Genomic DNA, 14,103 nt, shown 5'->3' on the forward strand with positions numbered 1-14,103 from the left:
GCCGGCCTCTATAACTGTGCCATATAACTACTGAGTCAGCCTCATAACTGTACCATGTAACTACTGAGCTGGCCTCTATATCTGACTATGTAACTACTGAGCCGGCCTCTATAACTGTGCCATATAACTACTGAGTCAGCCTCATAACTGTACCATATAACTACTGAGCTGGCCTCTATGTCTGACTATGTAACTACTAAGCTAGCCTCTATAACTGTGCCATATAACTACTGAGCTGGCCTCTATAACTGCACCATGTAACTACTGTGCCGGTCTCTATAACTGTGCCATATAACTACTGATCCGGCCTCTATAACTGTACCATGTAACTACTGAGCCGGCCTCTATAACTGTACCATGTAACTAGTGAGACAGCCTCTATAACTGTACCATGTAACTAGTGAGCCAGTCCCTATAACTTCACCATGTAACTACTGAGCCACCCTCTATAACTGCACCATGTAACTAGTGAGCCCGCCTCTATAACTGTACCATGTAACTACTGAGCTGCCCTCTATAACTGTGCCATGTAACTACTGAGCCAGCCTCTATAACTGCACCATGTAACTACTGAACTGGCTTCTATAACTGTACTATGTAACTACTGAGCCAGCCTCTATAACTGCACCATGTAACTACTGAACTGGCTTCTATAACTGTACCATGTGACTAGTGAGAAGGCCTCTATAACTGTACCATGTAACTAGTGAGCTAGCCTCTATAACTGTACCATGTAACTAGTGAGCCAGCCTCTATAACTGTACCACGTAACTAGTGAGCTGGCCTCTATAACTGCACCATGTAACTAGTGAGCTGGCCTCTATAACTGCTCCATGTAACTAGTGAGCAGGCCTCTATAACTGTACCATGTAACTAGCGAGCCGGCCTCGATAACTGTACCATGTAACTAGTGAGCATGCCTCTATAACTATACCATGTAACTAGTGAGCCGGCCTCCATAACTGCACCATGTAACTGGTGAGCTGGCCTCTATAACTGCACCATGTAACTAGTGAGCCGGCCTCTATAACTGTACCATGCAACTAGTGAGCCGGCCTTTCTGGATATCAGAAGTCAGTTATCTCCATGTCAGTAGTAAAGTGAGGGTGGTTCTCCTCACCCTGGTTGTGTAGACATCTAAGCTAACGTTAGCTGTGGTGACCATCATTTCCTTCCTGTTATCCTCTCCCCGGGGCTTCATTTCCAGCATCTCCATATTTACAACATAACCATCATTGATCCACAAATTCCATTTCCCGGCTCTGGTGTCTGTAGTTCCATTATAATTATCCACCTAAATGTGAGTGTACTGTAATGTAGCCCAGCGGGGAGAAAAAGCCAGTGATCATATGCTACATATATGTATCTGTAAGTCACATCTCCCCTGCAACAGATCACTTTACTGTAAGAAAACAAAACACATTACGCTGAAGAGAAGGAAATGTTCTCCATCCCGTTCCTAGGGTCTGAGGGCCTGATTCAGAGCCGGACGCTCTGACAGAGCGCTCGCTCTGAATCAGTGCCGGCCCTCTGGTTTATTAGAGCGGCCTCTTGACCGCTCGCATAGCTGTGGGTGACCACCCACAGCTATAGCGAGCGGCCAGGAAGATGGTCACGATGGCTAAGAGTAGACCATCGCGACCATCAGGCTTGTGACGAGACCCTTGTGGTAGGGTCTCGTTGCCGCAAGCCCTAGAGTGCTTTCGGCTCTAATAGAGCCGAAAGCACTCCCACTGACATCACTTGTGATGTCAGTAGGGCTGGCCCCAGACGGTAGGCGTTCCCATGGGAACGCCTCCGTCTGGCCAGCCACGCCCCCGGTCCGCCAACCAAAGGGGGCGTGCTGTCACTCAACATCGACAGCATGCCCCCTTTGGTACGAGACCCGGAGCGACGGCTTGCCCGTCGCTATCCGGGTCTAGGGCATGCGTACGATGGAGCTGGCTCCATCGTCCACATGCGCACTGGCCCAACATCAACCCGCTTGCGAGCACTCGCGAGCGGGTCTGTATCAGGCCCTGAGTTCAGTAAGTAGATCATTTTGTGGATCACTGAGGGCGTCTGCAGACCCACTTGTGCTCAAGCTGGGTAGCTGCTGGCATTGTGAGTGTACTCCGGGACTGAGGGCCTGATTCAGACCCGCTCGCTACCGGAAGCAGCTCGCAGGCCTGATGGGCGTGTTTTTTTTTTTTCACCAGCCCGTTCACAAAGCTGTGGGTGACCACCCACAGCTTGTGCGAGTGGCCTGGAGATTATAGCGACCATCGGGCTTGCGATGAGACCCTGTGGTAGGGTCTCAGCTCCCAATCTCTCTAATAGAGCAGGAAGTCCACTGCTGACATCACTAGTGATGTTAGTAGGGCCGCCCACAAACGCCAGGCATTCCTGAGGGAACTACAGAAAAAAAGGGATTTTCCTTCCAGCGCACTGCAGCAATATAAGCAAAAATACTTGAATCCTACATAATAATAGAAATTCAGAGGTATTAGTTACATACATTTGCAAATATATGAATAAGCGCCGGGCCAACGCCAAGGCTCCTCTATACTAGTGTCCCTAACATTATGGCGTTCACGCCCGAGGCGCAGGGAACCCCAAAACAACCCAGCCAAGGACCATCCCCAGGGCATCACACGAAAAAGGGAAAAAAGGTGATAGTGAAGTGTAAAGTATAGATGTGTAAAGATAAATCAATAAGTGTTAATATAATGAGAAAGAGTTAAAATTACATAAATAATAGACAAACAAATATAAAAGTGATGAAAAAATATCTATGTGAATTAAGTGGTGATGCCCTGAAAAAGGTCCAGCCAGAGCCACTCCGGGGGCCCCACACCCAAATGCTCATTCCATAATGTTAGGGACACTGGTATAGAGGAGCCTTGACGATGGCCTGGCGCTTATTCATATATTTGCAAATGTATGTCTCTAATACCTCTGAATTTCTATTATTATGTAGGATTCAAGTATTTTTGCTGATATTGCTGCAGTGTGCTGGAGGGAAAACCCTTTTTTTTCTGTAGCTCAGTGTGAACCCCGCCCTTTACACACACCTGTGCTATGTCATTAAGCTGATGTGAGAGACCACCATACTTTTTGTTTGCAGTTCCTAAAGGAACACCTGCGTTTGCCTAACCACCTCCCCTCCTCGCCTACAAAACGTAGTGAGCTGTCACTCCCCATCGACAGCTGCCCCGACTTCAGTCGCTCGCTGGGGCTCGCGCATGCGCACGCCGGAGGCGGCTCATGAGCAGAGGGGAACCATCGACCCGCTTGCGAACGGGTCTGAATCAGGCCCTGAGACCTCTTTAAATATTTATTTGTTACCATTATTACAGTAGCACCAGCATATGTTGTTGTACAGTACTCTACGAATGGGAACACAGTAATGATACGAGACTGGGTAATAACAGACGGTAAGCAGTCGGCGGACCTAATACCGACAGTCGGCTTCCCGACTGCTTAATCCCGGTGAGGGTTAAATGACAGGCATTTAAATCTAGACGACTGGCGCCTGTCATCAGGGACGCCGGGCGGCGAGCACGGATAGCCTCGGGGGATTTAAGGTTAGGTTTAGGGTTCCCGGGGGGGGGGGGACTTAGGGTTAGGCACCCCTCCAGGGGGCTAGGGTTAGGCTAGGGGGAGGGAGGGTTAGGCACCCCCGCGGGGGGATTTAGGATTAGGCACCCCCCGGGAGACTTAGGTTTAGGCGGCGGGGAAAGGGGGGTTAGGTTTAGGCACTTAGAGGGGGGGATTAGGGTTAGGCACTGGGGGAGAATGTTAGGGTTAGGCACCCCTAAGGGAGGGTTAGGGGATAGAATAGGTTAGTTTGTACTTACCTGGGGATGATCGGGATTTTGGTCCTTGTAGGGCTGCCGCTGTCGGGATTTGAACCGCCGGGCATGGATCCGGCGGTAAATCATACCGATTCCTAACAGACAGACGAGAGGTAAGAGGATAAAACAGCGCACGCTTGGTCTTCAGACTAATGGAGCATACACACGGTCAGATCTTTCAGATGAACGATTTGAACGATTGAACGATTTTTGCCTGTATTAAAATGAATGGAATCGTCCAAATCTGACTGCAAAAACTTCAGATGTAAGATATCGTTATCTGACCATCGGGAACGCGCATCGTTCAAATCGTTCATCTGACAGATATGTCAGATTTTCCTTCAGATATGAACGATTGAACGATTTTTTAAATCGTTATCGCTCAGATCTGAAGAAAAATCTGACCGTGTGTATGCACCATAAGATATTATTCCGTAATTAGATAAAATGCAAGTAGACATTTATTATTTAGTGAATAATAATCATATGTAAAAAATGGTAATTATATAGAGCTAAAAAGACTGTAGGGTCTAGTTACTAAGCAGTGTCAGGAGTGAAAAGTGATAAGAAAGTTATAAGGTGCCAGCCAATCAGCTCCCTACTGCCATCTCACAGGCTGTGTTTGAAAAATGACAGTTGGGAGCTGATTGGCTGGTACCTTATCACTTTCTTATCACTTTTCACTCTGTCTCCTAACACTGCTTAGTAACTAGACCACCTAGTTGTATAAAAAGCTTTTAAAATCAGTAAATCAGCAGATATAGCAAAATAAGTGTCAATAGGAATTCCTGATCCCCCAACTGGGCTTTGTGAAAATAACTAAATAAGGGCTCCAAATGTAGTAATACAGGGGCTGATTGAGACCCGCTCGCAAGCGATATGCGCTTGCAAGCGTGTCGATGGTTGCCCCACTGCGCATGTGCCGCCTCCGGCGTGCGCATGCGCGAGACCCGGCCAGTGACGGGTGCTCCGTCGCTACGGGTCTCGCACCAAAACGGGGCGTTTGTGGGAGGCACCACTGACATCACCAGTGATGTCAGTGGTGAGCTTCCTGCTCTATTTAGAATAGGAAGCTCACTGGGGCTTGCGGGAACGAGACCCTACCACAAGCCCCGATGGTCACGATGGTTGCGACCATCGCGACCATCACATGGCCGCTCGAAAAAGCTGTGGGTGGTCACCCACAGCTTAGCCAGCGGCCAGGAGGCCAGCTCCATAAAAAAAACAAAAAACGCCCTGATTCAGAGCGAGCGCTCTGAATGAGCAACGGGCTCTAAATCAGGGCCACAGTCCTTTGAGTGAACCATAATGTCCAGCTGTAGGGTAATGATATTACCAGTTCCGTGGAGGTGATCATGGGGTCCAGATTAGCAAAGATATCAAACTCACATAGACGGGTCCCCTAAATGTGACACAGTCTTATGCTTTTATTCTTTCAAAGCTGCCAGTTGAAGTGGCGAAAACTACAGTGACCTACCTCCTCAGTAGTGACCTACCTCCTCAGCAGTGACCTACCTTCTCAGCAGTGACCTACAGTGACCTACCTCCTCAGCAGTGACCTACCTTCTCAGCAGTGACCTACAGTGACCTACCTCCTCAGCAGTGACCTACCTTCTCAGCAGTGACCTACAGTGACCTACCTCCTCAACAGTGACCTACCTCCTCAGCAGTGACCTACCTCCTCAACAGTGACCTACCTACTCAGCAGTGACCTACAGTGGCCTACCTTCTCAGCAGTGACCTACCTTCTCAGCAGTGACCTACCTTCTCAGCAGTGACCTACAGTGACCTACCTCCTCAGCAGTGACCTACCTTCTCAGCAGTGACCTACAGTGACCTACCTCCTCAGCAGTGACCTACCTTCTCAGCAGTGACCTACAGTGACCTACCTCCTCAACAGTGACCTACCTTCTCAGCAGTGACCTACAGTGACCTACCTCCTCAGCAGTGACCTACCTTCTCAGCAGTGACCTACAGTGACCTACCTCCTCATCAGTGACCTACCTTCTCAGCAGTGACCTACAGTGACCTACCTCCTCAGCAGTGACCTACCTCCTCAACAGTGACCTACCTACTCAGCAGTGACCTACAGTGGCCACCTTCTCAGCAGTGACCTACAGTGACCTACCTCCTCAGCAGTGACCTACCTTCTCAGCAGTGACCTACAGTGACCTACCTCCTCAGCAGTGACCTACCTTCTCAGCAGTGACCTACAGTGACCTACCTCCTCAACAGTAACCTACCTCCTCAGTAGTGACCTACCTCCTCAGCAGTGACCTACCTTCTCAGCAGTGACCTACAGTGACCTACCTCCTCAGCAGTGACCTACCTTCTCAGCAGTGACCTACAGTGACCTAACTCCTCAGCAGTGACCTACCTTCTCAGCAGTGACCTACAGTGACCTACATCCTCAACAGTGACCTACCTTCTCAGCAGTGACCTACAGTGACCTACCTCCTCAGCAGTGACCTACCTTCTCAGCAGTGACCTACAGTGACCTACCTCCTCATCAGTGACCTACCTTCTCAGCAGTGACCTACAGTGACCTACCTCCTCAGCAGTGACCTACCTCCTCAGCAGTGACCTACCTACTCAGCAGTGACCTACAGTGGCCACCTTCTCAGCAGTGACCTACAGTGACCTACCTCCTCAGCAGTGACCTACCATCTCAGCAGTGACCTACAGTGACCTACCTCCTCAGCAGTGACCTACCTTCTCAGCAGTGACCTACCTTCTCAGCAGTGACCTACAGTGACCTACCTCCTCAGCAGTGACCTACCTTCTCAGCAGTGACCTACAGTGACCTACCTCCTCAGCAGTGACCTACCTTCTCAGCAGTGACCTACAGTGACCTACCTACTCAGCAGTGACCTACCTTCTCAGCAGTGACCTACCTTCTCAGCAGTGACCTACAGTGACCTACCTCCTCAGCAGTGACCTACCTTCTCAGCAGTGACCTACAGTGACCTACCTCCTCAGCAGTGACCTACCTTCTCAGCAGTGACCTACAGTGACCTACCTCCTCAACAGTGACCTACCTTCTCAGCAGTGACCTACAGTGACCTACCTCCTCAGCAGTGACCTACCTTCTCAGCAGTGACCTACAGTGACCTACCTCCTCATCAGTGACCTACCTTCTCAGCAGTGACCTACAGTGACCTACCTCCTCAGCAGTGACCTACCTCCTCAACAGTGACCTACCTCCTCAGCAGTGACCTACCTTCTCAGCAGTGACCTACAGTGACCTAACTCCTCAGCAGTGACCTACCTTCTCAGCAGTGACCTACAGTGACCTACCTCCTCAGCAGTGACCTACCTTCTCAGCAGTGACCTACAGTGACCTACCTCCTCAGCAGTGACCTACCTCCTCAGCAGTGACCTACCTACTCAGCAGTGACCTACAGTGGCCACCTTCTCAGCAGTGACCTACAGTGACCTACCTCCTCAGCAGTGACCTACCATCTCAGCAGTGACCTACAGTGACCTACCTCCTCAGCAGTGACCTACCTTCTCAGCAGTGACCTACCTTCTCAGCAGTGACCTACAGTGACCTACCTCCTCAGCAGTGACCTACCTTCTCAGCAGTGACCTACAGTGACCTACCTCCTCAGCAGTGACCTACCTTCTCAGCAGTGACCTACAGTGACCTACCTCCTCAGCAGTGACCTACCTTCTCAGCAGTGACCTACAGTGACCTACCTCCTCAGCAGTGACCTACCTCCTCAGCAGTGACCTACCTCCTCAACAGTGACCTACCTACTCAGCAGTGACCTACAGTGGCCTACCTTCTCAGCAGTGACCTACCTTCTCATCAGTGACCTACCTTCTCAGCAGTGACCTACAGTGACCTACCTCCTCAGCAGTGACCTACCTTCTCAGCAGTGACCTACAGTGACCTACCTCCTCAGCAGTGACCTACCTTCTCAGCAGTGACCTACAGTGACCTACCTCCTCAGCAGTGACCTACCTTCTCAGCAGTGACCTACAGTGACCTACCTCCTCAACAGTGACCTACCTTCTCAGCAGTGACCTACAGTGACCTACCTCCTCAGCAGTGACCTACCTTCTCAGCAGTGACCTACAGTGACCTACCTCCTCATCAGTGACCTACCTTCTCCGCAGTGACCTACAGTGACCTACCTCCTCAGCAGTGACCTACCTCCTCAACAGTGACCTACCTACTCAGCAGTGACCTACAGTGGCCACCTTCTCAGCAGTGACCTACAGTGACCTACCTCCTCAGCAGTGACCTACCTTCTCAGCAGTGACCTACAGTGACCTACCTCCTCAGCAGTGACCTACCTTCTCAGCAGTGACCTACAGTGACCTACCTCCTCAACAGTGACCTACCTCCTCAGTAGTGACCTACCTCCTCAGCAGTGACCTACCTTCTCAGCAGTGACCTACAGTGACCTACCTCCTCAGCAGTGACCTACCTTCTCAGCAGTGACCTACAGTGACCTACCTCCTCAGCAGTGACATACCTTCTCAGCAGTGACCTACAGTGACCTACCTCCTCAGTAGTGACCTACCTCCTCAGCAGTGACCTACCTTCTCAGCAGTGACCTACAGTGACCTACCTCCTCAGCAGTGACCTACCTCCTCAACAGTGACCTACCTACTCAGCAGTGACCTACAGTGGCCACCTTCTCAGCAGTGACCTACAGTGACCTACCTCCTCAGCAGTGACCTACCTTCTCAGCAGTGACCTACTGTGACCTACCTCCTCAGCAGTGACCTACCTTCTCAGCAGTGACCTACCTTCTCAGCAGTGACCTACAGTGACCTACCTACTCAGCAGTGACCTACCTTCTCAGCAGTGACCTACAGTGACCTACCTCCTCAGCAGTGACCTACCTTCTCAGCAGTGACCTACAGTGACCTACCTCCTCAGCAGTGACCTACCTTCTCAGCAGTGACCTACAGTGACCTACCTCCTCAGCAGTGACCTACCTTCTCAGCAGTGACCTACAGTGACCTACCTCCTCATCAGTGACCTACCTTCTCAGCAGTGACCTACAGTGACCTACCTCCTCAGCAGTGACCTACCTCCTCAACAGTGACCTACCTACTCAGCAGTGACCTACAGTGGCCTACCTTCTCAGCAGTGACCTACCTTCTCAGCAGTGACCTACCTTCTCAGCAGTGACCTACAGTGACCTACCTCCTCAGCAGTGACCTACCTTCTCAGCAGTGACCTACAGTGACCTACCTCCTCAGCAGTGACCTACCTTCTCAGCAGTGACCTACAGTGACCTACCTCCTCAACAGTGACCTACCTTCTCAGCAGTGACCTACAGTGATCTACCTCCTCAGCAGTGACCTACCTTCTCAGCAGTGACCTACAGTGACCTACCTCCTCATCAGTGACCTACCTTCTCAGCAGTGACCTACAGTGACCTACCTCCTCAGCAGTGACCTACCTTCTCAGCAGTGACCTACAGTGACCTACCTCCTCAGCAGTGACCTACCTCCTCAACAGTGACTTACCTACTCAGCAGTGACCTACAGTGACCTACCTCCTCAGCAGTGACCTACCTTCTCAGCAGTGACCTACAGTGACCTACCTCCTCAGCAGTGACCTACCTCCTCAACAGTGACTTACCTACTCAGCAGTGACCTACCGTGGCCTACCTTCTCAGCAGTGACCTACAGTGACCTACCTCCTCAGCAGTGACCTACCTTCTCAGCAGTGACCTACAGTGACCTACCTCCTCAGCAGTGACCTACCTTCTCAGCAGTGACTTACAGTTACCTACCTTCTCAGCAGTGACCTACCTCCTCAGCAGTGACCTACCTTCTCAGCAGTGACTTACAGTGACCTACCTTCTCAGCAGTGACCTACCTTCTCAGCAGTGACCTACAGTAACCTACCTCCTCAGCAGTGACCTACCTCCTCAGCAGTGACCTACCTTATCAGCAGTGACTTACAGTTACCTACCTTCTCAGCAGTGACCTACCTTCTCAGCAGTGTCCTACCTTCTCAGCAGTGACCTACAGTAACCTACCTCCTCAGCAGTGACCTACCTCCTCAGCAGTGACCTAGCTTCTCAACAGTGACTTACAGTGACCTACCTTCTCAGCAGTGACCTACAGTGACCTACCTCCTCAGCAGTGACCTACCTTCTCAGCAGTTACCTACCTCCTCAGCAGTGACATACCTTCTCAGCAGTGATTTACAGTTACCTACCTTCTCAGCAGTGTCCTACCTTCTCAGCAGTGACCTACAGTGACCTACCTTCTCAGCAGTGACCTACCTTCTCAGCAGTGACCTACCTTCTCAGCAGTGACCTACACTGACCTACCTTCTCAGTAGTGACCTACCTCATCAGCAGTGACCTACCTTCTCAGCAGTGACTTACAGTTACATACCTTCTCAGCAGTGTCCTACCTACTCAGCAGTGACTTACCTACTCAGCAGTGACCTACAGTGACCTACCTTCCCAGCAGTGACCTACCTTCTCAGCAGATTGCCTAAAGACCCCCATTACACTGGCTATTTCATTTATATATTATATAAAACTTCCAGCATAAGACTGTGTCACAAAAAGGGGAACTGTCTTGTGTGCTTTGGATTTCCTCTCTAATCTGAACCCCATCAACACCTCCATGAACTGGTGAAATCATTGCCTAAATACTGGACATTTTGGTTCATATAAAGGCAGTGCCGTGAGCAGGCTCTGGAGCGCCCTGTGCCAGCCCCGCCCCTAAGCTCCGAGCAGGGTGCATGACCCGAGCGTATAAAGAATGCTCCGGGAGGCACTGGCACGTCTGCGTTTCACCGTCCACCCCCCGTCACCACCCACAAACGGTACTTGTCAATCACTCTGCGATGGGTCTGCTTAGTCTCTGCAGTCCCGATTGCGATGGCTGGTTCGCGCATTCGATGATACATGCATGCGATACATACACAGAACGCAACAATCGGCCGATTGCGTTTGTAATCGTAGGTGCGATCCTTTGCTGAATCAGTCCCTAAGTCTTTTTATCTCTATATGATTACCAATTTTTACACAGAGATAAAGTGGACTGAGATAAAGTACCAGCTAATTGGCCCCTAACTGTCATGTCACAGGCTGTGTTTGAAAAATGACAGGAGCTGATTGGCTGGTACTTTACCTCCACAAACTTTATCTCAATCCAAAAAATATTAGTAAATAGACCCCTGAAAGGCCTAATAAGCGCTGTTTTATTCTGTTATATCATTACACAGACTCTGTGGAGACTGACTCTCTCCTTTCATTACATCTGCCCTGGATGAAACACACACAATAGCTCCCCATTAGTTATATATATATATTACCAAGAGGTAAGAGAGCCCTGATCGCAGGCTTAGACTCTGTTGGACAATAGTGGCTTTAATACAAGGTAATGATAAGTGCAGCAAATGGCAACAGGAAAACATGCTTAGTCTGACTATGATCCCGTCACACAGCAGTGCTGCTCCGGGGGGTCCGACAGTTGTTGTAGAATAGAAACACATGTATGTTTTGTGTGAACTGTGTAGAGGGGTAATCAGGTAGAATAGACAGGAAGAGGGTGATCAGGCAGAACAGGAAAAGGGCTGGGTAATCTAGTAGAGGGGTATAATCAGGTGGAATGGAATAGAGGGGTGGTAATTTGGCATAATAGAATGGGGATAATCGGGTAGAAAAGAATAGATGGGATAATCGGATAGATTAGAGCAGGGGGGAGGATTTAATTTAAAAAAAATCAATACAAGTGTAGTAATCGGACAGAATAGAATATAGGAGAGACAATTGGGTAGAACAGAACAGAGAGGGATAATCAGGTAAAATAGGATACAGCACAGGTTCTCAAACTCGGACCTCAGGACCTCATACAGTGCATGTTTTCCATGACTCCTCACAGAATCACAAGTGAAATAATTAGCTCCACCTGTGGATCTTTTTAAAATGTGTCAGTGATTAATGATTACACCTGTGCACCTGCTGGGTGACCTGGGATATGTGTCAGTGAGTAATGAGTACACCTGTGCACCTGCTGGGTGACCTGGGAAATCTGTCAGTGAGTAATGAGTACACCTGTGCACTTGCTGGGTGACCTAGGAAATGTGTCAGTGAGTAATGATTACACCTGTGCACCTGCTGGGTGACCTGGGAAATGTGTCAGTGAGCAATGAATACACCTGTGCTCCTGCTGGGTGACCTGGGAAATGTGTCAGTGAGTAATGATTACACCTGTGCTCCTGCTGTGTGACCTGGGGAATGTGTCAGTGAGTAATGAGTACACTTGTGCACCTGCTGGGTGACCTGGGAAATGTGTCAGTGAGTAAAGAGTACACCTGTGCACCTGCTGGGTGACCTGGGAAATGTGTCAGTGAGTAATGAGTACACCTGTGCACCTGTTGGGTGACCTGGGAAATCTGTCAGTGAGTAATGAGTACACCTGTGCACCTGCTGGGGTGACCTGGAAAATGTGTCAGTGAGTAATGAGTACACCTGTGCTCCTGCTGGGTGACCTGGGAAATGTGTCAGTGATTAATGATTACACCTGTGCACCTGCCAGGTGACCTGGAAAATGTGTCAGTGAGTAATGAGTACACCTGTGCACCTGCTGGGTGACCTGGGAAATGTGTCAGTGATTAATGATTACACCTGTGCACCTGCTGGGTGACCTGGGAAATGTGTCAGTGAGTAATGAATACACCTGTGCACCTGCTGGGGGACCTGGGATATGTGTCAGTGATTAATGATTACACCTGTGCACCTGCTGGGTGACCTGGGAAATGTGTCAGTGAGTAATGAATACACCTGTGCTCCTGCTGGGCGACCTGCAAAATGTTACCTGTGTGTGGTACAGAGGATCTAGTTTGAAAACCACTGGACTAGTGGGTGGTAATCATACAGAATAGAATATAAGGGGGGTAATTGGGAAGAATAGGAGGGTACAGGTGATTCAGTAGAATAGCTTAGGGTGGATAAGTGGTTGGTGCGGGAATGTAATAAGCTGTATAAAGAGATGAGATTTCAGGAAACGCCGTAAGGTCTGGAGATAGAGGAAAGTGTTGCTGTACAAGGGAGGGCATTGCACGGTGCAAAATATCCCTGTAGCGGGTAACGGGAGCAGGTAATGAGTGTGGATGACAGACGTAGATCTTGGGCAGATCAGAGTGACCGGATGGGAGACACATTGACTAAAGAAATAGATTACTTGCTGACAGCAGAAATCTGTGGTGACCAGGTGGCTTTCCACCTACAACACGAGACACAGCGTGACGTGTACACAGGGCTGCAGGCAGGGATGTCACCCCGATGTTCTGCCAGCCTCGGTGGGAAGGTGTAACACAATCTCAGGCACAGCTGCCGTGTGGAAGCAGCTCATGTTCTTTAGCTGAGGTGACTTTCAGAGCCCTGAGACCGAATTACAACTTTGCATTTCTGTCTGAGAACTCAGCTTGTGGCTAAAAAGTTCCTTCTGCGGCCCTGGTCTCACTCCCCTCCCAGGGTCCCGGGCACAGTGGGGGAGCTCGAGGAACAAACCTTTCACAAAGCCATTCATGACTAGTTGCTGATCACAATATAGGTGCACCTGCAGCATTTCCTCACCCCCCCCCCCAAAACCATCCCCCCCCCCCCGCAGTGTCCCTGGGAGGGCGTTTGTCAGGACACTCTCTCCATTGTACTATAGAAATGAGCATTTCTTGGGCTAAGGCCCTCATTCAGAGCCGCTTGCTATTTGCGGTCGTTCGTTTTCTAAAAAGGGGTGGCTATTCAAATGAACCGTTCGCACTTTGCGGTCTGTTCACGCCTCTAAGTCTGAACCAGCGAGCAAAACATGCGAACGTAAATTTGAAAAATACGCCCCCTGGCCGCTCGCACCATACGTCATGTCCGCTATTTATTAGATTAATCGAGTACATCGAACAGCGTCTGAACTGCTTGCTATTCTTGGGGTTGGTTTTTTCAACCACTATTTTGCGAGCAGTTCTAAGTTAAAAAATACCAAGTGACGTGGTCAATGACGCTGCTGGATTAATTATGCACTCCCTTAAAATGCCCGTTTTGACCTTTAAGCACGCCTGCGATCGGATCTCCACTCCCCGTTTTCAAGCACCTTCCCCCGTTACCACCCACATACGCCTCATTCTGTCACTCAAATTAGCAGGCATTCGCTATTTTGCGAGCACATGAATTTCGGCCGCACTGACTGGTTCGCGCATGCGTATACCAATCCGTACGCATGCGCAGTTGGGCAAACATCGCTCGGAGCGAACGAGCTGCCGCTTACGAGTGGCTCTGAATCA

At 49.9% G+C, this 14,103-nt stretch overlaps 1 protein-coding gene across 3 annotated transcripts in view; it reads left to right on the forward strand.

The window, feature by feature from the left end:
* Window positions 1-14,103, forward strand: part of CHRNA10 (cholinergic receptor nicotinic alpha 10 subunit) — an 85,239-nt gene that overhangs the window by 40,534 nt on the left and 30,602 nt on the right. The window contains exon 1 of one of the 3 annotated variants that reach the window (XM_088453876.1): window positions 11,964-12,020. The exons of 1 other annotated variant lie outside the window; for it this stretch is intronic. In XM_088453876.1, coding sequence (XP_088310002.1) covers window positions 12,013-12,020 — 8 coding nt within the window. In that variant the 5' untranslated portion in view covers window positions 11,964-12,012. One more of the 3 variants, XM_088453877.1, reaches the window with a different exon arrangement.

This window comes from Taudactylus pleione, unplaced genomic scaffold (assembly GCF_031769625.1).
Source record: "Taudactylus pleione unplaced genomic scaffold, aTauple2 ptg000598l, whole genome shotgun sequence".
Lineage (NCBI taxonomy): Eukaryota > Metazoa > Chordata > Amphibia > Anura > Myobatrachidae > Taudactylus > Taudactylus pleione.